Raw genomic sequence first — 21,659 nt, 5'->3', positions numbered from 1 at the left:
GGTGGGAGGTCCTGGGAGGGAGTGGTCAGGGGACAAAAAGCAGAGGGCGGTTGGATAGGGGGTGGGGCTGTGGGGTGCTATCAGGGGCTAGGGGTGTGGATAGGGGTTGGGGCAGTCAGGGGACAGGGAGCAGGGCGGTTGGATAGGGGGCAAGGAGCAAGGGGGGGTGGATGGGTTGGGGGTTCTGAGGGGGGAAGTCAGGGGGTGAGAAGTGGGGGGGGGTGGCCAGCCTGTCTGGGGAGGCACCGCCTTCCCTACCCGGCCCTCCATACAGTTGTGCAACCCCGATGTGGCCCTCGGGCCAGAAAGTTTGTCCACCCCGGGTTAGAACCATGTTTTCAAAGGATGAGGCCAGAGCCAAATGATCCTTGGGCCCTTCCCTTTGCACCGCTATAGAGGCTCCAAGGGACCTTAAACTAGCGCAACCGAGTGCACTCTTGAAGGGGCTCTCACCTTCTTTGTGACTGCAGCAGAAAGAGGGACCAAAATATAGGATTAAATTACACATGAACCAAACTCCACTCCTTGCTATGATCTCAGAGTTGCATGGGAGTATAAATGATGAAACTACAAGGTCATTACATTTGATGTTCATCCATTGACCATGCTTGGCAATAAAAAACACAGCTCCATGCCCACAGAGTCAGTCCCTTGCAAGTGTTTTTCTTATATTCTTTTTTCAAAATGGCAAATTAAAGCTTAAAAATACATCTAAAACAAAATGGGCCAAGTTCATACCTGGAGATAACTCCAGCAAAGGCAATGCAGTTACATCAAGGATTAATTTTGACCAGTAACTGCCCTTGCAAGCTAAGCATCTTACAGACATGCATGGTTTGCTTGTGCTGCTACATAATTTGCAATGTGCTGCTGGAAAATTCTTTGCTAAGTGCTGAAAGAGACATTACTGTATATTCTGTAATAAGTATTATGGAGTATTTTACAACGGGGGCAAATTTAATGTTTGCTAACATTAAGAAATGTTTGTAGGCTCTTCAATGGTAAAATGTATGACAATTGTAAAATTATTATTTTACCAAAATGTATTTATTAAAACACATTAGAAGGGGATATTTTTTAAGTTTATAGGGGAAATTATTATTGTTCATGTTCTTAGCACTGACAATCTGTTTGACATTGTACTGTACCACAAAAAGAAGAATAGTTTCATCACTAAAGTCTAAAGGATCATTTGGTATAGAGGCAAGAAGACAGAGGCAGGATCCTGATGTTTTTGGAAGATGGAGACAGCTAGCAATAATTCCCTACAACAAAAATTTCTACTGGTGAGGTGTTTGTCTAGATTTGGAACAGGATACAGTCATGTCCTAATTAATGGACTGTCAGCTTCATACTGTTGTGTCCATATCAGATCAGCAATCAGGAAAAGAAGGGGTTGTTTTTCAGAACATCAGAAACATTTAATAAAAGAAAGACAATTACCCTACTTCATTCCAATTGCTCAAACCCAAAAGCATTCTTGTTAAAAACCTTCTTATGATTTCATGTGACATGATGCATCAGATGAAGCTTCATGTTGTACAACAGCACAATCTTTAAGCTGCATCATGTCATCGGCTAGCTTGTCAAAATTAAACAAGAAACCAACAACTGAGAATTCATTAGTGTCTAAATTGTTGTCAGACAGTTTGATACGTTCCTGGGTCATGATTTCTCCATGACATGTTATATTTCTACTTACAGTCAAATGGCCCAATTCTGTGAGCTTAGTGACCCAGCCCAGCTCCCATTGATTTCTGGAAGGTCCTCATCAATTTGCAAGTTTAGGCCCTAAAGTCTCAAATAGAAAAAATAAATGCTATTTAGCACTTTGAGAGGGAAAAAATATTTAGATCTCCTTAATTTTTAGACTCTCAGCTATGGCCTGGAACCTACAGACCCAAAAACAGGTATCTTGGTGTCAACACTCCAGATTTGGGGTACAAACAGTGAAGCAGCTACAAACAATAGTATCATTTTGCATTTATGTAGTATTTTCAAAGCCCTGCACAAACATCAATAAAATTGTGACTCGATCTGATCATTTTTAAGGAAATGCAGAAAAAATACATGCAAATATGGTACGGCTACATAAGATACCAGTGTATACTACTGATGGGCCAATCCAGCAATTTATATACTACCAAAATTCTCATTGGCATGAAAAGAAGTTTTGCCTTCATGAGGAATTAAAGGACAATTTCTTCAGTGCTGGGCGGGAGTGGGGGCAGGTATTATTTTATTTAAAGAAAGTTAATATTTTCCTGTAGTTATATTAGTGATATGATCAAATTAAATTTGGCATAAGATTTTATTAAATCTAAGGCAAATAGAAATGTTTTTTTCAGTTTAAACAAAAATTCCAATGAAGAGAGTTCTCTTTAAATAAGATCACAGCTCCCTACAATGTTTGTAACCCAAACACTGCAGAATTAAAAACCTAGAGATTAATTTTATTTCATTGATTCATTATCCAAGTTGAAAGAAATGCCAAAAGAAAACAAAGCCCATGGAAGATGACCTGGAAACTGGTTTTCGATAATAATTCACTTCACTAATCTTGGCCTGCTCCAGGGCTCATTGATATCAATAGAAATACCACCCACCATACATGTAAAGACATTTGTTTGTTTGTAACATTTGGGATGGCATGTTCCTTGAAACATTATATCTAGCCATAAACCATTACATAAAAAAATCACTTCAGCTAGGTGCCCTTGGAAGAAAAGTCTGATTTACACTAGCTTTCATACACAAGCCTGCTAGCTGAGAATTATTTTATAAACTGTAAGCCAGGTTGACAATAAATTCACAATCTCTGTTATTTGCTAAACTAGCCACTACTTTGTTTCAGTCTCTAAATTTAGAGTTCTTTAAATGAGGATGGAAATTCAGTGATAAATATTACTGAACAATATTAAAATAGGCTGGAAACTGTTGAAATAATTTTCTAAAGAGTATAAAATATAGCCGGAGAATTTGCCTCTTCTCTCCCTATAGTGCTTTCCTATTTTAAGCTACTTTTCCACAGACCACTTGTTCCAGGCATACTGAGTACATGGAAATACATTTTAGATAGCCCCTTGTATCATTTGATAGGCTCTTTTGTTCTTAACAAAACCCTGTTTACTGTGCAGCCTTTCTTGATTTTGATCATTTAATTAACTGGAGAAATGTTTAATAAATCCACACACAATGCCTTTTAAATCTATTTTACATTATTAATACCCTGCAGTTCCATCTACTAAGGCACAATATTGGTGCATATTTCTCCATTTTGACATATACTGTCAGCTCTATTGGGTATTTACAGTATTTAAATAAAATCTTGCCCTGTTTATACACCCATGGTGGTGGGTCCTCATGAAAGCCAGGGATTTAAGAGCAGAAAAGCACGTTCACAGCCGAGGATTATTTTCATACTGTGGGCCAGATTCATCTCTGATGTAATTTAGGCTCCAGTTGAGTTACTGGAGGGATGAAATTGCCTTCTCTTTTTGTCCCACATCATTTAAGCAAAAGGATGTTCAGAGCATTTTAGTCACCCTTTTCTCCAAAGCTCCCCCCAGGATCCTGTCCATGTTTTGGATTTTCTGCCTCCTCTTTAAGGGCCCAGAGAGTGTGCAGTTTTCCCTGATGTAGTGTCTACAGCTGCTAAAATACCCTCTCTGCATACAGGACACCTCGGGACTCAGTGCAGTTTTATCTCATTTCCTTTACAGACACATCAACAGTCATGGTTAAATGGTGTCAGCAGCAGAGCTCCCAGAGACGCCTGCTGAAATCTGCCTCCTCATCCCTTAAAAGGAGGAAGGGGCATGAGGAGCATCAAATGGGCATTAATCTGCCTGCACAAATACTGAAGAGGCAACTGAAGATTCAATTAACAGATTTTATTAAAACCATAAGAACGGCCATATTGGGCCAGACCAATGGTCCATCTAGCCCAGTTTCCTGTCTTCCAACAGTGGTCAGATGCTTCAGAGGGAGTGAACAGAACAGAGCGATTTATTGAGCAATCCATCTCCTATAGTCCAGTCCCAGTTTCTAGCAGTCAGAGGTTTAAGGACACCCAGAACATGGGATTGCACTCCTGACCATCTTGGCTAATAGCCATTAGTGAACCTATCCTTCATGAACTTATCTAATTCTTTTTCGAACCCTGTTATAGTTTTGCCCTTCACAATATCCCTGACAAGTTCCACAGGTTGATAGTGTGTTTTGTTTGTTTTAAACCTGCTGCCTATTCATTTCATTGGGTGACTCCTGGTTCTTGCGGTATGTGAAGGGGTAAATAACACTTCCTTATTCACTTTTTCCACACCCATTCATGATTTTATAGACCTCTAGCATATCCCCTTATGACATTCCAGGGTACAATCCAGACCAGTGAGAGGCTGTGTCACCACTTGCCCTGCAACCTAAGGTGCCTCACAGTGCTTTGCAGCTGTAACTCCCAACCTGGGCTCCTCACAAACAGCCAAACAGCATGCAGGTCACACCCTCAGTGCTGTGTACAGTCACAGCCCTGGTCTCCCAACTCTGACTCCAGCAGCCTGTCATCAAACACCAACCACACTCTGGCTTCCAGCAGCCTTGGTTACTACTTGCAGAGTGACCTGAACGTACTTTCAGTCCCGGATTTCCCCCCAAAGACATTTATCCTGCACTGCCCAGCCTCCTCCTGGATAGTTCAGATATATTAGGTCCATTGCCCCTCTAAGGACATCAACATACAACAGTCTGCTACCTCAAATGGAGTTCCCAAACAATTCACAACCCTGGATTAGTTCTAATTAAAGAATAAAATAAGTTTATTTACTTACAAAGAGATAGATTTTAACTGAGTACAAGTAATGAGGCATAAAGTAAGGAACGGTTACAAGAAAAATAAAGATAAAGCTCTTTCTAAACTTAACAGACTAGACTTGGTTCAAAGTGAACTTCCTTACCATATGGTTTCAGTACATTGCTGACCAAATTCTCAGGTTAGGAACTGCTCCTAAATTCCAGTGGCTGTTTCTTTTGTCTTCTTAGGTGAAAAGAGAGAGAGATGGATAGGGAAAGATACCTTCAGGTGTTTTTGCTTTCTTTTTATAGTTTATTCACCTTTTGAAATGCATTTACCTGAGAAAGACCCCTAGATAAAGTTCTTTCCAGCTGAAAGCAAGGAAACATAGGGTCTGGTGTGGGAAGAGGTTTCAGGCTGTATGTTTGTTCCAGCCCACACCCTCCTTCCTTGTCGAAGAAGGCCCATCAATTTTGATGACACTTGACTAGGGCATTAACTTGTCCTTCATCTTTGAAAAACAGGCGTACTCATTCCCTGGACTTATCTGGTACACATATGTCAGTCATGATTTCAGCTTATATTCAGAACTTTACATATAATGTTGCTACATACATTTTACCGTTTTATTGACCAGAAAGCTATTAGTTTCAAATGATACCTCACAAGACATGTTTTGTACAAAGATTATTACAGTAGTGTGTAGAGTGTGAATTCAGGGGTGCCTTCAGTTGCACACCCACCCTTAGTCATCTCTTTTCTCAGTTGAACAATCCCAGTCTTTTTAATCTATCCTCATATGGCCACTGTTCCATAGCCCTAATCATTTTCGTTGCGCTTCTCTGTACTTTTTCAAATTTCATCGTATCTTTTTTGAGATGGGATGACCAGAACTACACACAGTATTCAGAAGTGGGCATGCCATGGATTTATGTGGCATTATGATATTTTCTGTCTTATTATCTATCCCTTTCCTAATGGTTCCTAACATTCTCTTAGCTTTTTTGACAGCTGCTGCATATTGAGCAGATGTTATCAGAGAACTACCCACAGTGACTCCAACATCTCTTTTTTGAGTGGTAACAGCTAATTTAGACCCTGTCATTTTGTATGTATGGCTGGGATAATGTTTTCCAATGTGCATTACTTTGCATCTATCAACACTGAATTTCATCTCCCATTTTCTTCTCCAGTCATCCAGTTTTGTGAGATCCTTTTGTGACTCTTAGCAGTCTGCTTTGGACTTAACAATCTCGAGTGATCTTGTATCACATGCAAACTTTACCACCTCACTGTTTACCCCTTTTTACAGATCATTTATGAATATGTTGAACAGAACTGGTCCCAATACAGAACGTTGGAGGACCCCACTATTTACCTCTCTCCATTGTGAAAAATCACCATTTATTCCTACCTTTTATTTCTTATCTTTTAACCAGTTTCTGATCTATGATTGCTTACTTTGCTCAAGAGCTTTTGGTGAGGGACCTTATCAAAGGCTTTCTGAGAGTCCAAGTATACTATATCCACTGGATCACTCTTGTCCACTTATTTGTTGATACCAACAAAGAATTCTAATAGATTGGCGAGGCATGATTTCCCTTTACAAAAGCCATGTTCCCAACAAATCATGTTCATCTATATGTCTGAAAATTATGTTCTTTACTATATTTTCAACCAATTTGCCTGGAACTGAAGATATAGGCTTTGAGCCTACAATTGCAGGATCACCTGTGGAGCCTTTTTTTAAAAAAATCAGCATCACATTAGCCAGCTACCAGTCAATTGATTAAAGTGATGGATTCCATACCACAGTCAGTAGTTCTGTAATTTCATATCTGAGTTCCTTCAGAACTTTTGGGTAAATACCATCTGGCCCTAATGACTTATTACTGTTTACTCTTTCTAAGGAGGCCACAGCTTTGGGGGATGACTCAGCAGTGCTCCTTTAAGACAGCGGTTTTCAAACTGGGGTACATGTACTGGTAGGGGTACACGAGCCCTTGTCAGAGGGTATGCAAGAAAAATCCTGTAATGGCAGACAATGCATTTTTATTTAGTACAGAGGTTTCCAAACTGTGGAGCGCACCCCCTTATGGGGGCATGCAGGAAGGTTTTTTTTGGGGGGGGGGTGAGCATTGATGCCAGGCAGCTTGGGCCAGCCCCGTGCCCCCTTTGAGTTATAATTTTTGGTTGTGCCCCTCCCCCAACCCAGACAGGCTAGGTGGCCTCCTGAAGTGAGTCAAAGGCTGGAGGCGGCGGTCCCTCCCTCCCAGAGTCCCACTGCAGGGAGCAGGCCTGAGCCACCTGGCATTACCACTCACCCCCCACCACCTTCCTCCAGGCCCCTATGGGGGGTATACCCCACAGTTTGAAAACCTTGAGGTGTTGCTAAACGGAAGGCAGAAATCTGAGAGTGACAAGTGACCCATGAGCCTCCCCTCTCCCGCACGTCACCATTGCCTATCTCAGATGGAAGTATGCAGTAAACGACATTATTTGGAAAAGGGTAAGCAACCTAAAAAGTTTGAAAACTACTGCTTTAGGGTGACCAGATGTCCCCATTTTATCGGTGCTGTCATCAGGGGCTTTGTCTTACATTGCACCCTATTAGTCCCCCAGCAACCCCTCCCCCCCCCCACTTTTTCACACTTGCTCTCTGGTCACTCTAGCTGCCTTGTTCAGCTACTGCTGTGGCTCCAGTGAACTTATCCTCCGAGTCTGCGGAAGCCCTTGCCTGTGCACAGGGTAGGCTAAGAGGGGCTGGCGAGGAGATCAACGGTGGCCAACAAGATGCAGCTGCATTAAGGCAGGCAGCTGCCCTTTCCATATTTCCTCCTTGGTGCGTTGTGTACCCCGCGAGAGAGAAGCGCGACCCAGCCCCGATCCCCATCCTCCAGCCAGCAGCAGCGGACCTCCGACTGACTCAGGGATTTTTACCGTCATGACCACACGGAGTCGGAACGAGACCCGAGTCCCGGCGTATCTGCATCTAGCGAGGCAGCAGGAGAGGAGGGAGCGGCGACGCCCCCCTCCGCGTGTGTCTATGTTAGCGCGATGCTGCAGTGCCTGCTCCCGGGACTAGTTTATTCAGGGGAGCCGTGCGCTGCAGGATCGGGCCGCTGCCCGTGTTTAAACTGCCCCATTCATTCCCTTCCCCAACACACCCTTAACGGGGGCGCTCGCCTCAGCAATCCTGTTCCAAGCCCATGTGGCCAGAGGCCACCCCACGCCCCACTCGGCACCCAGGCTCGCTGGGCTCCGCGCACTTGACAGACACGTGCCTGCATCTGTTCGCGTGCAACTTCGCTCCGGACTGGGAACGTCCCCGGCTCGCCCCTGTGAAACCCTGCCGGGAGCTTCGGCTACTCCTGTCCCCTGATGCCTGCCCCCGCCCCGCTATACCACAGCACCCCCTCGCGGCTCAAAGGAGGAGGAGCTGCCGCTCCTCCAGTGGAAACCAAGGGCCCGAGTCGCAGCTGTGCTAGACTTCAGTGGGCTCGGGCTCCGGATCGGCTCCGGGATGAGGGAGGCGGGGAAGGGAGAATAAAAACCGCATCACCGCAGCAGCGCTGCACTCCTCGCTGCCACTTCAGCCACAGCCTCGTGGCTACCGCGGGCACCCCCGGTCCCTTTCCCCGACCTCCTGCCCACCATTGGCTACCCGCTGTGGAGCAGCTCCCTCTCCCCCACCCCGCTGCTCTAACCAATCCCGCTGCTGGGGGGCGGAGGCGGCGGCTGGCTCCGTATTTGTTAGTCCCAGCCGTGCAGAAGGAGGCGGGCGCCCGCTGCGAAGCTAAGAGGGACTAGCTGTGCGGCAGAGCGTCCGGCTCCGCCCGTCCTTAAAGTTGGAGCAGGCTCGGGGCAAAGAGCATGCAGGGCTGGACGCCGCCGCAGGGCACAGGCCAGCGCTCCCCACGCCTCCGGCTCTGCCCTGCCCCCTGCGATGAACGAGCGGCTGCTGTTCCTTCCCAGGCGGCTGCCTGGACCCCCAGGTAATCCGACTCCTACCCTGCCAAGTGTAGCCTCTGGGGGACCGCTCCAGAAGCCCTTTGTGGCAGGGTGAATGGGAACTCTCGGGCTCTGGCCGTGCCCCGGCACCAGGCGGGTTCTGCGGGCAGAGGCATGAAGGCGACGGCAAAACCCGTCGATCCGGATGCATTGCTCCTGCTGAGCATGGCTGCAGTTAGCAGGCAGCCCCGGAGCCGTGAGCCCGCCCGGGAACAAGGAAGGCGCCCTTCCCTGCCAGCCGAATCCTTGCCCCGAGCAAAGCCAGGGCTCTGAACAGGGGGGCAGAGGTGGGAGACAGAGAGAAAGGGGAGAAAAGAATCGGAGAGGAAGGGATCGAGACGCAAAAATGAAGAGAGGGGAATGGAGAAGACGAGCAAAAATAAGGGAAGGAGCAAACAACACACCTGGGGGGCAAAGTGGCACCAGGGCTACACGGGGACCATAAACAGTTTAGTTTCCCCATTAGTCCTCTGTAGGGTGACCAGACAGCAAGTGTGAAATATTGGGACAGGGATAGGGGGTAATAGAAGCCTATATAAGAAAGACCCCAAAATCGGAACTGTCCCTATAAAATCTGGACATCTGTTCACCCTTCCCCTCCGGGAAGAGTAGGGCAGGGTCGCTGAGAGCGGGTTCAGGTGCCAGTGAAAAAAACTTTTCCGGCAGACTAGCTAACCGGGGCCGACGAAGCCGGGCCGGTAATTTGTACTGGCTTTCTTCCCCCCGCCCTCCCCCGGCCCTCATCAGCTCTGGAGAGAGGGTGCAAAATAAAGTAGAGATGAAGGGAAAGCAGGGGAGAGAGACCTTAGACTGTGGTAAATTTGAGCATCACTGCATAGTGAGAAAATTAGTCTTCCCTAAGGGAGGGCAAAAGATAGACAAGGAGAAAGAGGGGGTTCCGCCCCACCCCAAGGAGTGAAAAAGTTCAACATTAAGGATCTTCCTAAACCTAAACTGTAGTATTCATTCCTAACTCTTCAGTGAGGTTTAAAGCCACCACCTGTTTATATGCCATGGGGAATTTGTTAGTTTCATAACAGATGTTAATTCTAAAACTTTGAGTATGTGCATGGGAGTAGCTATTTTCTAAACCCCTCTACAGTAAATGATTTAAAATCCCTCCTAAAATAAATATTTAACTATGCTTTGACCTTGAAGTGACAGCTAACAAGGAAATTAAACAATGCTATTTTGAGAAGCAGTAATCTATGCATTTTTCATATTGTGAGCTAAGCCTGATCTGCTGAGCATGTCCTGATACTGCCCCCTCAGTCCTGATACTGCCCCTTCCCCAGAGCAACTTTAGAGCTTGGTTACATAGTAAAGTTTAGCTGTAGGCGGATGTTAAGGAGACACTACATAAAAGAGCTCTGCAGTTTAAAAAAAAAAAAAAAACTTGTTAAAAACAGACGTTTGAATAAGTAGAGAACATGTTCCCTAACATTTAGTTTATATGATCAGAAAAGCCTGTGGAGACACTGAGAATCCTAAACTGAGCTATATTTTGCAGAAAATGTCACTGCTTGGAGATTGACTGAAATTGGACACCACTACCAGTGGACTGCAGTTTACCATGGGGAAAGGCAGGTTTCCATTAATCTGATGATTTGCTTGGCAATTAAGGCCATAGTAGCAGGGTCTGTACTACAGAAAGCCTTAGGCATCAGCATTTTTTGCACCCATATAAACTGAGAAGAGCTGCAGAGATTGACTTCCTATATATGATATTGCTGATGTTTCTGTATCTAACCCAATCCAGGCTCTCTGGCACCCTCACCCTTTGTTCACCCATCTCTCAGGCAGTTAGCTCATGTAAGCCAGATGAGCTATCTTTAGTAGAAAAAAACATATGTCGGGGAAACTGTCTGTCTTAAAGACACCCCAAGCACTATGCTCACTGGAGATCTGAGTCAGTTAGTGTCTTTCCCACCCCAAAAGGTTAAACATTCCAAAACAATCTTATTTAAAAATAAAATCCTAACATTATCTGTTTGAAAGAAACAAAAAAACAAAAAAATGTTACCTGCAGTGCTCCATCAATGGCAGAGCAGAAGCATGGAAGTGGGGAAAAACGGAGCTGTGAGGCTCCTGGTAGAAACCCCAGAAGTTTCCCCCCATGAATGCAAGTGTATGTGACATTACACAGGGCTGGAGCCCTCCATAGAGAATGATCAATTTTCTGAGATTAATCAAAATATTTGGGGCTTGATTCCTCAAGAGGACCAACGTGGAACCTTTGCAAAAAATGGGTCTTAAATATTTTTGTTCAGCTAAATGGACTATTCCTAGTTGATGGCTCTAACACTATGCACATGCAGGATCCCTAAATTTAGGATTTTAAATGAATATTTGTATTTCATATAAGTAGGTTTATTTTAAAATAATACTTGTCTGTTTTCAATAATCAAATCATTATACCTTGTGTGTGAGAAAAGGCTTGTTAAATTTAATCCAAAAAGGAATACAAGGAAGATGCTAATGTTAATACTTTTGCCTTCCCCCAGCATTTCAGCGAAGAGTCCTGTGGCACTTTATAGAGTAACAGACATATATTGGAGCATGAGTTTCCGACAGAGTGGGTATTTACCCACGAAAGCTCATGCTCCAATACGTCTGTTTAGTCTATAAGGTGCCACAGGACTCTTTGCTGCTTTTACAGATCCAGACTTAACACGGCTACCCCTCTGATACCCACCATTTCAGTTACTATTATGCTTAATTACCGGTACAGGTGGGATTAGGTTGGGACTCACGCTCAGATGAGGTGCCAGGGGAGGGACACTGGGAGCCAATAAGGAAAAGGAACATTCTGGCATTTTCTAACTTTTGAGTGCTTGACTCTGCAACCATGATAATGGCCCTTGCATGTAATTTTGTGTGTGTAATTATTTATTTAGAATTACAGTAATGCTAAACATTCCAGTCATAATTAGAGCCCCATTGTGCTAGGTGCTGTACAAATACATAGGAAGATGCAGTACCTGCCCCAAAGAGCTTATAATCAAATGTATTTAATATTTAAGACTAGATATACAAATCTTCAAAAGGACCTAAATGACTTTACAGGCTACTGATTTTAAATTTGATTTTTGAAAAATAGGACTTGCCTCCTAAATTACTTAGGTGCTTTTGACAATTTTACTCTGAATCTTCATTTATTTATATCAGTTTAAAAAAAGAAGGAAAAAACTCATTAGAAAACTTGGTTTCCTGACCAGTTAAAATTACGAAGTTCTAACATGATTCCTCATCCCATCACGAACAAAACACAAGCACTTACAAGCAAGGGAAAGAGAAATATTATTGTTTGTACCATGCCCAAAGATGCGCTCAGCTCTTCACACAACAGCTAGGTAGACACAATCCCCCTGCCTAGATTTTTTCAATTTAGGGTTTATTATTATTACTTGTACTGTGATTAGCACCTTGGGACCCCAGTCACAGATCAAAGCCCTACTGTATGGGGCACTGTACAAATACATAACAACATGTATTTGTACATAACATGTAACCTGCCCTGAAGAGGTTGCAGTCAACGTATAAAACAAGTGACAACAGGTGAATTCAGCGAACAGATGGGGAGCATATGGAGACAATCCAACAATTCTGGCAAACGTTTAAAGCAGCAGCTACAGCATGCCAGCTGCCTACTTATTTGTCTAGACAATCATGTTTAAAGGAGGGAGAATACAGATGAGGTGAGGAGAAGTTTGAGATGATATGTGGCAGGTCACTTTGTGCACATGTTTTAATGAACAGACATTTACGTTTAATTTTAAATAATTCACTTCTTTGTGGTAAAAGTGAGTTTTTAAGGAGGACTTGAGTGAGCCAAGAGAGGTGGTGTGCAGAATTTGAGAGATTTTTCTAGGCATGGGAGGAAGCAGAGAAGAAGACATGGAGACATTCATATGAGGACATAAAGTGCTGTGAAGGTTCGTGCCATTAACTAGTTGAGGACATCTTAAATCTTACACTGGTGACATACATGGCCTGATCTTCAGAGGTACTGAGCACCCATTACCTCTAAAAACCAGACCAAAAATCTAAGACTGAGCCAGATCCCCAGCCACTGTGAATAGCTCCATTGAAATCAAAGGGGCTTTTCGTGCCACCTGAGAATCTGGCCCACAATTCCTATACAGAAATGTGTAGTTCATCATGACACATCCACTTATCACTATAAATACTATAATTTTAGATCAATAAACTCAAAATATAAACACAAGACACTTTTAACACCACATATTGTTATCCTCTAATGCAAGTCCACATGCACTCTTCATTGTTACCATAAATCATAGCTTGTTAAATATTTCCTACTAAATTACATATCCAACTTTATTGTGAAGCAATTATATGTACATTACCAAAATATTCTATTGTCAATGATAAATATTAGCTAATAACATTTCCCACGTAGCAATATCCCTTATAAAGTATCTTGGCACTGAAATTAAAATTGTCTGGTGAAATAGCAGTGGATAGGGATGGAAGCATACATAGAAGCCTATGTATCTTATTGTTCACCCTTCCAAAATTGAATTAATTGCATCCAATTTAGAATATCTCAGGGATTCCAGTTATGGTTCAGATGGGAATTATTTTTAAATTCTCCAGTATTATTCTCCAATGATATTACACTTAAAAAAAACCCACTATGTGAAAAGAGTGTTAAGACTGCGAAGGTTTCAAAACCAACCACTCAAAAGTTAGGAAATGCAATCCATTGCAGACTTACAGTCTTTAATTATGTGATCACGTACTAGTTTTCTGTGGCATCCCTGATTCTTATGATGCACATTATGGATGGTGCTCGCTGAATGAGCAGCTGCTGAATATTTCTTTTTAGTCTCATCATTCAATGTGTGACCTCGTGCATTATTTACTCCACAGCCATCCAAACTCTGTACTGAATGCAAAATCATGTATTTCCTCATGGGCTTTTGTATGGTGCTCTGGTTATGGTATCATATTTCTTTACAAAGACTGGTGAATTTATCTTCACAACACCCCTCCTCTGAGGTGAGGGTTGTATTATCATCTCCATTTTACATATAGGGGACTGAGGTAGTGTCAAAAGTGTCCACTGATGTTGGGTGTCCAATTTGAGAAACCTGAGGCCTAGTTTTTCAGAGTACTCAGTATTCTGTAGTAGTTTATATGTCTAGAGCAGAGCTCCCATAGACCTCAGTGTGGTTCTTAGTACTCAGCACTCCTGCAAATCAGACCCCATATTAGTATACAGAAAATGAGGAACACACAGTGGTCACCTATACAAATTTTGGTTTACATGACTTGCCCGACATCATTGGTACTCTGTGGCAGAGACAAGGATAGAATCTAATTTTCCAGGACAACATTTAAGTGCCATAACAATGACGCCATCGTTTCTCTTCCTGCGATCCCATGCCTCATTCACTATACACCTGCCAACTTCAGCAACAAAGGAGGCAGAGCTCCTGCAGACAACAGCCTCCTTCCCTGCACAACCCTGATTCACTCACTCCATCTCGTGTAAGGTAGGAGTCTTGTGAAAAAAAAGTAGTATGTGATCATGTAATTAAACACTGTATCATAATGCATATGCACAAAATGGCTAAATTAAGATTGCACAGGCAATGTTACTTCTGGCACTTCCTAGCTTTTAAGGGCTTGATTTGTGTCCCCTGCGCCTGCCCATGTTTCCTCCTACTCCTAACCTCTTTCTCCCTCCCTGCCATGGCTCCTTTCTCTGCTCCAAACCTTATCCCTTTCACTGTTCCTATTATTTCCTTCCATCTTCTGCCCCTCCTCCTGCTCCTGTTTCTAACCCTCCCACCCCATCAGGTTCCTAACCCTCTTCCCCCTGAGCTTCTGTCCCCCTGCTTGTTATCTTTTTTCCTCACATCTCCCCCCTTCCTTATCCCTCAGCCTTCAAGTCAGGCAGCTTCCTCCTTTGCCTCCATGCTGCTGGGGTGCCAGAAGAGGGAGCACTGAGCAGGGCCAGTGCAACCATTTAGGCGAGCTAGGCCGTCGCTTAGGCCGCTGGGATTTGGGGGGCATCATTTTCTTTGGCAGTGACAGCGGCGGCCGGATCTTCAGCCGCCTCAGTCGCCGCTGGCATTTAGGCAGAGGGAGCTGGGGCAGGGGAGCATGGGGAGGGCTGTCTGCAGCAAGTAAGGTGAGGGGGCAGCACACAGAGGAACTCCTCACCCCTGCCCCGCCTCCTCCCCGAGCATACAGGGGCTGCTTCACTTCTCCCGCCTCCCAGGCTTGTGGCCCCTAAGCTGATTGGCACTGCAAGCCTGGGAGGCGGGAGAAGTGAAGCAGCCATGGTGTGCTCGGGAAGGAGGCGGGGCAGGGGTGAGCTGGGGCGGGAGAGGTGCTTCAGGGTGGGGAGCTGCCGTGGGGGAGGGTGCCTCAGGGTGGGGGTCAGGGAGGAGTCTCAGGGCTGGGGCAGGCAGGAGGTGCAGAGCACTTACCTGGGGCAGCTCCTGTTTGGTGCAGGGGGTGTGCAGGTGGCTCTGGGCAGCATGGCACTGCCCCCATGGCCATGATTCTGGGAGCTGCCCTCCCCGGCTGGAAGGGCCACTCAGAACACAGGGGCTTTAGGGGCTGCAGGGCTTCTCTGGCAGGCTTTGAAAGGGAAAGTGCTGCTTCTCTCCAGCCACTGGCTGCGTGGCTGCCCTTGCTCTTCCTGAGTCCTCCGGCCCGTGGTTGCAGGGCCACATTCTGAAAGGGGCTTTAGAGCTGCAGGCCAGGGCCCTGGGGCCCCCCTTAGCCCAAGGACCTGCAGCCCCTGAGTTCCGAGTGGCCCTGCCTGCTGGGGGAAGGGATAGCAGCTTCCCTGCTCCCTCTCTCCCTCCCTCCCTCCCAGAAAGTCCTAAGCGCCACCAAACAGCTGTTTGGCAGCGGAGAAAGCACTGGGAGGGAGGGAGGAGGAGGCGGAGAAGGGTTTTTAAACAAGACGCAAAACATCGTAATTGTTCGCCTAACCAAATTCTGAAAAACAGCTGAACCATTTTAGCTGAAACTCTCAAAAAAAATGCAACCTGAGGCAGATACCTCACATTGAACATTTCAGCCTGAACGGTTAGTGGCAAATGGAAAACAGGTTCTTATAATGGAAAGTATTGGGCAATCTTAACTATGAGTGTTGCTTCCTGCACTGTGTGCAGTAACTTATTAAAACAACAACAAATGAAATTCTCTTGACGCTTAAAACTAAATAGTGGATTAGAAAATTATTGGTTTGGAAGTGGGTAACATTTCCTGATTGGGAAGAAACACCCATAAAAAACTGCTCCCCACTAGAGAAGAGAAGAGCACTGGTGTGGCACAAACCATTTCTTTTTCTTGCATCAGAAGCTACATCCCTGGACCAGGACCGGGAACATGGATGACAGTGAAATCCTTCAGAAATTGCATACTCGCCTTGCCATTTTTTATAATAGCCTCTCTCAACTGTCAGAAATCGCACGTACTGAGCTAGGAGGCTGAGAACAGGTAGTATTTTTTTTGAAGGGAGAGCAAAAAATGATAGGTCTGTAATATGAGAATTTGCAGGTGAGTTCAAAATCTAACAGATGCAAAAAAAAGTTGATAAATCATGGCCTTAGGAAATAATGGATTTGAAAACTAAATGTGAAACGGAACAGATTCAGTCACTAAAAATGCTGCATTTGTTCAGAAGATCTGCACAGAAAACCAAATGGGGTGTGAACATTATGTGTTAACATTCTGTACTTCTGTATTCCTCTTTTAACAGAGATTAGTGCAAGGCTAACTACATGTATAATCTGTGGCAAGGAGAACGGGGAGACGGCTGAGAGAGAGCCATAATGTCTTTAAGCTGCCAGACAATTTCTACTCGACTTGGTGTTCTTAAACTGAACGGCAGAGGACTGCTATGCTTTTTGGTCTTTACAATGAGTGTATGTGGCAGTGCCTCTGGCTTGTGTCCTACAGCCTGCATCTGTGCTAGTGACATTGTAAGCTGCACCAATAAGAACCTCTCTAGGGTACCAGGAACTCTCTTCAAATTCATAAAAAGACTGGATTTGAGTTATAACAGAATTGCATTTTTGGAACCTGAATGGGTCCCGGTGCTTTTTGACAAACTGAATACTTTAATAATCAATCATAATAGTATTAGCAGTATTATCACTGGAAGCTTTTCCACAACTCCAAATTTAAAGTACCTAGACTTGTCATCCAACAACCTGAAGACACTGGGAAGCCCTTTATTTCAAGAGCTGAGAGTACTGGAAGTTCTCTTGCTTTACAACAATCAGATAACACAGATTGATTCTGCTGCCTTTGGAGGATTATACAAATTGCAGAAACTGTACTTGTGTTGTAACTCACTGTCACACTTTCCACTGGACTTGTATATTGGAAAACACAAACTTACAGAACTTGTATTATTAGACATTTCCTATAACCACATCCAGTCAGTACCCATTCAACACGTAAGTTTAGTACCGGCCAAACAACTCAGTGGAATTTATCTTCATGGTAACCCATTTTACTGTGACTGTACTCTATACTCCATGCTAATTTATTGGTATCACAGACACTTCAACTCAGTTGTGGATTTCAAAAATGAGTATGCCTGTGTATTACGATCTGATCCCAAAGGTTCCAATAAACTGACTTTATTGCACGACAACTTTCTGAATTGCTCCGAAAGCACCATCAATGTGTCATTCCATGCCTTTGGGTTTATTCATGAGGCCCAAGTTGGCGAAAGGCTGATTGTACACTGTGACAGCAGAATTAGTGATGCAGGCACATATTTCATCTGGGTTAGCCCGGACAATAGATTACTGGAGCCAGATAAGGACACTGAAAATTTTAAGGTGTTTCACAATGGGAGTCTAGAGATAATGGATCCCCAGCTGGAGGATTCTGGACTGTATTCATGCATTGCAATAAATAAAAGAAGACTGTTAAATGAAACCATAGAGGTTAGAATTAATGTAAGCAATTTCACAGTGAACAGATCCCATGCTCATGAAGCATTTAACACTGCTTTCACCACCCTTGCTGCCTGTGTAGCCAGTATTATTTTGGTACTGCTTTATCTCTATCTGACCCCATGTCCTTGTCAGTGTAAGACAAGAAGAAGAAAAAGGAAGCTGCCCCAAACCAGTGCCCATTCATCCGTCCTAAACTCCACTCCATCTCAGGGTCCTCCAGCTGATGAGAAGAAATCCAGTAGTGGTAAGAGAGTGGTGTTCCTTGAGCCTGTGAAGGAGCCAAAACATGGGCAGAATGGGAAAGTGAGACTGTTTCCCAAAGAAACTGTCATAGCGGAGAGCATCTTGAAAACAACCCGAGCAAAATCTGACTCTGATTCTGTCAACTCTGTGTTCTCGGATACACCTTTCATGCCATCATCTTAGTTTGCTTTCTAGTGTGCAGTTAAATCTCTCAACACCGCCCCTGCCTGTAGCAACCATCTGGAAAAAAAATAATAAAATGTGGCAAAAAATGCATTGTCAGTAGTCTTCAAGAACAGGTCCACCTACTCTTCCTGTGATTGGAATAACATGCAACAACATCACACAGGTTAGCAAAGGGTATATCTTTACTCTAGAATTAACTCAGGCTCTTACCTGGGTGTTGCCCCAATCCCCCTCCTATCTACACTCAAAAGCCTCTCACCTGAGTCTAGTGGTGCCGTCAGCCCAGGCTAGCTGGCTTGTCTGGGGTTGTAGGCTCAAGGGCAAGTGCTGCTTTCACTGAGGCTAGTAACCCACCCAGTTTTCATTGAGGACTCAGGCTAAATCCCCACCTGAGTGCTGATGGTCTATTAATGCCTTCCCACAATTCCCCTCAATGTGCAGAAGGACAGACAAGTTCTCCCACAATTCACTGGGAAAGAATCATAAAGCAGCTCAGCGTACTGCAGTACACGTGGGATATGCCTATGGCCATCCTAATGACACACTCAGGTTAGTGCAGCACCAGTGAGGAAACAGAGGGTATGTCTACACTGCAGGAAAACCCCCCACAGCAGTAGTCTCAGAGACCTCATCAGCTGACTCGGGCTTGTGCTACAGGGCTGAAAATAACAGTGTACACACAGCGTAGATGCTCCCACTAAAGCTGCAGCCTGGGCCCTAAGGCCCTCCCCCTCTTACTGGGTCTCAGAACCCAGGCTCTAGCCACAGCTGGAATATCTACGCTGCTATTTTTATCCTCATAGCCTGAGCCCCACAAGTCAGTCTACCTGGGCTCTGAGACTCACTGCCTTGTAGATGTACCCAGTAATTCAGGCATCTCTTTGGAAGGTGGCTGCTCACACCTGGGCTAGGCTAACCTGGCGCCTCAGACCTAGACGGGTATCATCCAAGTTAACTTTGTAGTGAAGACTTACCCAAAGTGTTAATGTGAAGTTGGGGGACACTTTGCTATGTGTTTTCTAGATATCAGTTGTGGAGAAAATGTTTGCTGTAGATGATACTGTCTTTTCAATCTGTGTGCTTATAAGAATCAGTATCTTAAATATATGGATCTGGGTGTAAATTGGAATATCAGGGAACAGAACTGCAGTCCGTGTGCCTCCAAACAGCCCTTACCAAAGGAATAAATGAAGTTACACAAGCCAGAATATTCCAGAGTGTATGTTATCTTAATCATTTTGTATAGTAAATGTTTATGGCCAGGCACAGAAAATCTGCTCACCTCTTACCATATGAAACATTTAACTAAATAGGAAGGGGAGAAATCCTCCTCACTTTTCTTATAATTAAATCCATGGGATTGCTCATGAAAGTAAGGTGAGCAGATTTGTCCAATCACGTATTGCATGTTTGGGATCCTGCATTCTTTATTCAAGCAGTTCAACTCCCTTTGCGTTCAGTAACAAAACTTCCATTGACATCAATGAGAGCAAGACTGGGCCCATTGTTTAACAGAGGGGTTTTTTCCCTCCCTTTTTCTAATTTTTGGTTGCTTTTTGCTTTGTCCTTTCAAAGGCATACTTTTAAATGTTAGTATTCTCATGAAATTTGCTTTTAAAGATTGGCATTAGAGAATCAACTATAACATTTGGGCCCAGTCCTGTGAGGGGCAATATACCTTCAACTTACTGGGCACGTCTACACTGCAGTTACGGAGCATGACTGTAGCTTGTGTAGACATATCTGAGCTAATTTTCCCCATGTGCTTCAGCGTGGCTTAACTACATGAGTAATTATCCAGGGTCACGGCTCTGATACCTGAGTTATCTAGATTAAAGCTAGCTTGGTTATGTCTACATGAGCTGCCAGTCATACTCTGGCATGGCACTGTAGACACAGCGCTAATCAGCAGCACACAGGATAGGGCCCTTATTTTGAACCTCTTGTCTTTCCTACATCTTGTTTCCCAAAACAATTTAGAGTTAATTACTAGGTAGCACACTTTATTGTAGTCCTTAAAATAATATTATAAAAACGTACACCGGGCTTTAACTATTTTCATTCTTTTCTAGTTTACTTACATTTTCATTGGGCTAGACTTTGCCACCCGTCTCACCCTCAGTAGTACCTAACTCTGAGGAGTCTCATTGAAATCAACAGGTCTCTTCAGAGTTAAAGTACTATACAATGTAAGTTTGACAGACCCTTGCCCATTGTATCTCCAAAGAGTGTACTACATGGGAGAGAATTATCAAAGTTAGAGTCAAGGGGCCAAATGATGTAAGTGGTTGAACTTTGTTCCATTGACTCTAATTTTAATAATAATTTACTACTTTTGTGGCTTCCGTGGAATGGCACCTGTTTACACTAGACTGAATTTTGGGCCAGGATAGATAAAAATATAAGAACTAATTTGCTATGAAAAAAATCAGGATGTATCTAGTTGTTTGACAGCCACCTATCTAGAAAACAAATTAAACTATGAAACAGTGTTGCTGTGATGTACAAAATGTAGAAGGAAAAGAGGAGGAATTGGACAGCTGTTTGGAATCATTAGAATGTTTGCTTCCTTGAAACATGTGAAACCAAAATCAGATACATGATTATTTAAATTCTTTTGTAGAGATTGAATAATGGGCAGGGGATGTAGGTATACAAGATCCAGTTTTTTACTTTGAACAACATATATTAAATAACTGCTCGTATCTAAGATATAAGGCTTTTAGCGTCCTTTCCATACATGTATCTATATTTTGTAATACTTTACCTATATACTTTAAAACAAAATCAGTAGCCCTACATACAGTATCTGTTAGCAAATAATTAGGAGACCAATCTTGTTTCTGCTGAAGTCAGTGGTAGATTTGTCATTGACCTTTATGAGAGGAACAAGTGCCCTTTAAGAAGCTGTCTCTTGCTTGAGGATTTTTTGATTAGAAAGAAGATTGAAATAAGCCACATGATTTCCCCATGATTTGCCATATGTGCATGGACATATTCTGTACTGTACAAGAAGGAGCAAAGTGATTGAAACAGAGGATTGAATACAAAATGGTAAGACAGAAAGGGAAAGCCAGAGATAAAGAGTATCCGATTTGTATGTATTTGGCCTATTTTTGTTAACTGAGTATTGCTAGAAAAGGCTGTATTTATTGGATATGGTGTTGCACAAACAAATTGTACCTTAAAATATAGGTTGAATTTGCTTAGGTTACTAGCATGGGAGTGCTAATCGAGTCAAATCCAAAATAGACTGAAAAGCAAAACAAATTGCTGCCATTGTCCATCCAAATAGCTGAATATCTAAAGCAATGTTTAACTGTGTGCGCTCACTTGCCTGTTCGTAACACAATACTTGCACTTATACAATATGCTGAATTAACTATATGTACTTTAAAGCCATTTTTTAGTAAAGGGAAACTGACCCTGCACCTTTACTCCTAGAGGGTTTATATCCCGCTGAGGGG

At 43.7% G+C, this 21,659-nt stretch overlaps 1 protein-coding gene across 1 annotated transcript; it reads left to right on the top strand.

The window, feature by feature from the left end:
• The first annotated feature begins 8,653 nt into the window (after positions 1 to 8,653).
• Positions 8,654 to 19,363, top strand: AMIGO2 (adhesion molecule with Ig like domain 2). The gene is made up of 2 exons (XM_032802448.2): positions 8,654 to 8,784; positions 16,551 to 19,363. Exon 2 carries the CDS (start codon positions 16,624 to 16,626, stop codon positions 18,187 to 18,189), a length of 1,566 nt encoding a protein of 521 aa, XP_032658339.1. The 5' UTR covers positions 8,654 to 8,784; positions 16,551 to 16,623; the 3' UTR covers positions 18,190 to 19,363.
• Positions 19,364 to 21,659: the final 2,296 nt, after the last annotated feature.

The sequence above is a fragment of the Chelonoidis abingdonii genome, chromosome 1 (genome assembly GCF_003597395.2).
Source record: "Chelonoidis abingdonii isolate Lonesome George chromosome 1, CheloAbing_2.0, whole genome shotgun sequence".
Taxonomy (NCBI): domain Eukaryota; kingdom Metazoa; phylum Chordata; order Testudines; family Testudinidae; genus Chelonoidis; species Chelonoidis abingdonii.
The sequence above is the reverse complement of the archived record's forward strand: the minus strand, read 5'-3'. Positions and strand labels throughout refer to the sequence as shown.

What these genes read in the sequence shown, in the direction of transcription:
- AMIGO2 (XM_032802448.2), top strand. Translation starts at nt 16,624, where the DNA reads ATGTCTTTAAGCTGCCAGACAATTTCTACTCGACTTGGTGTTCTTAAA.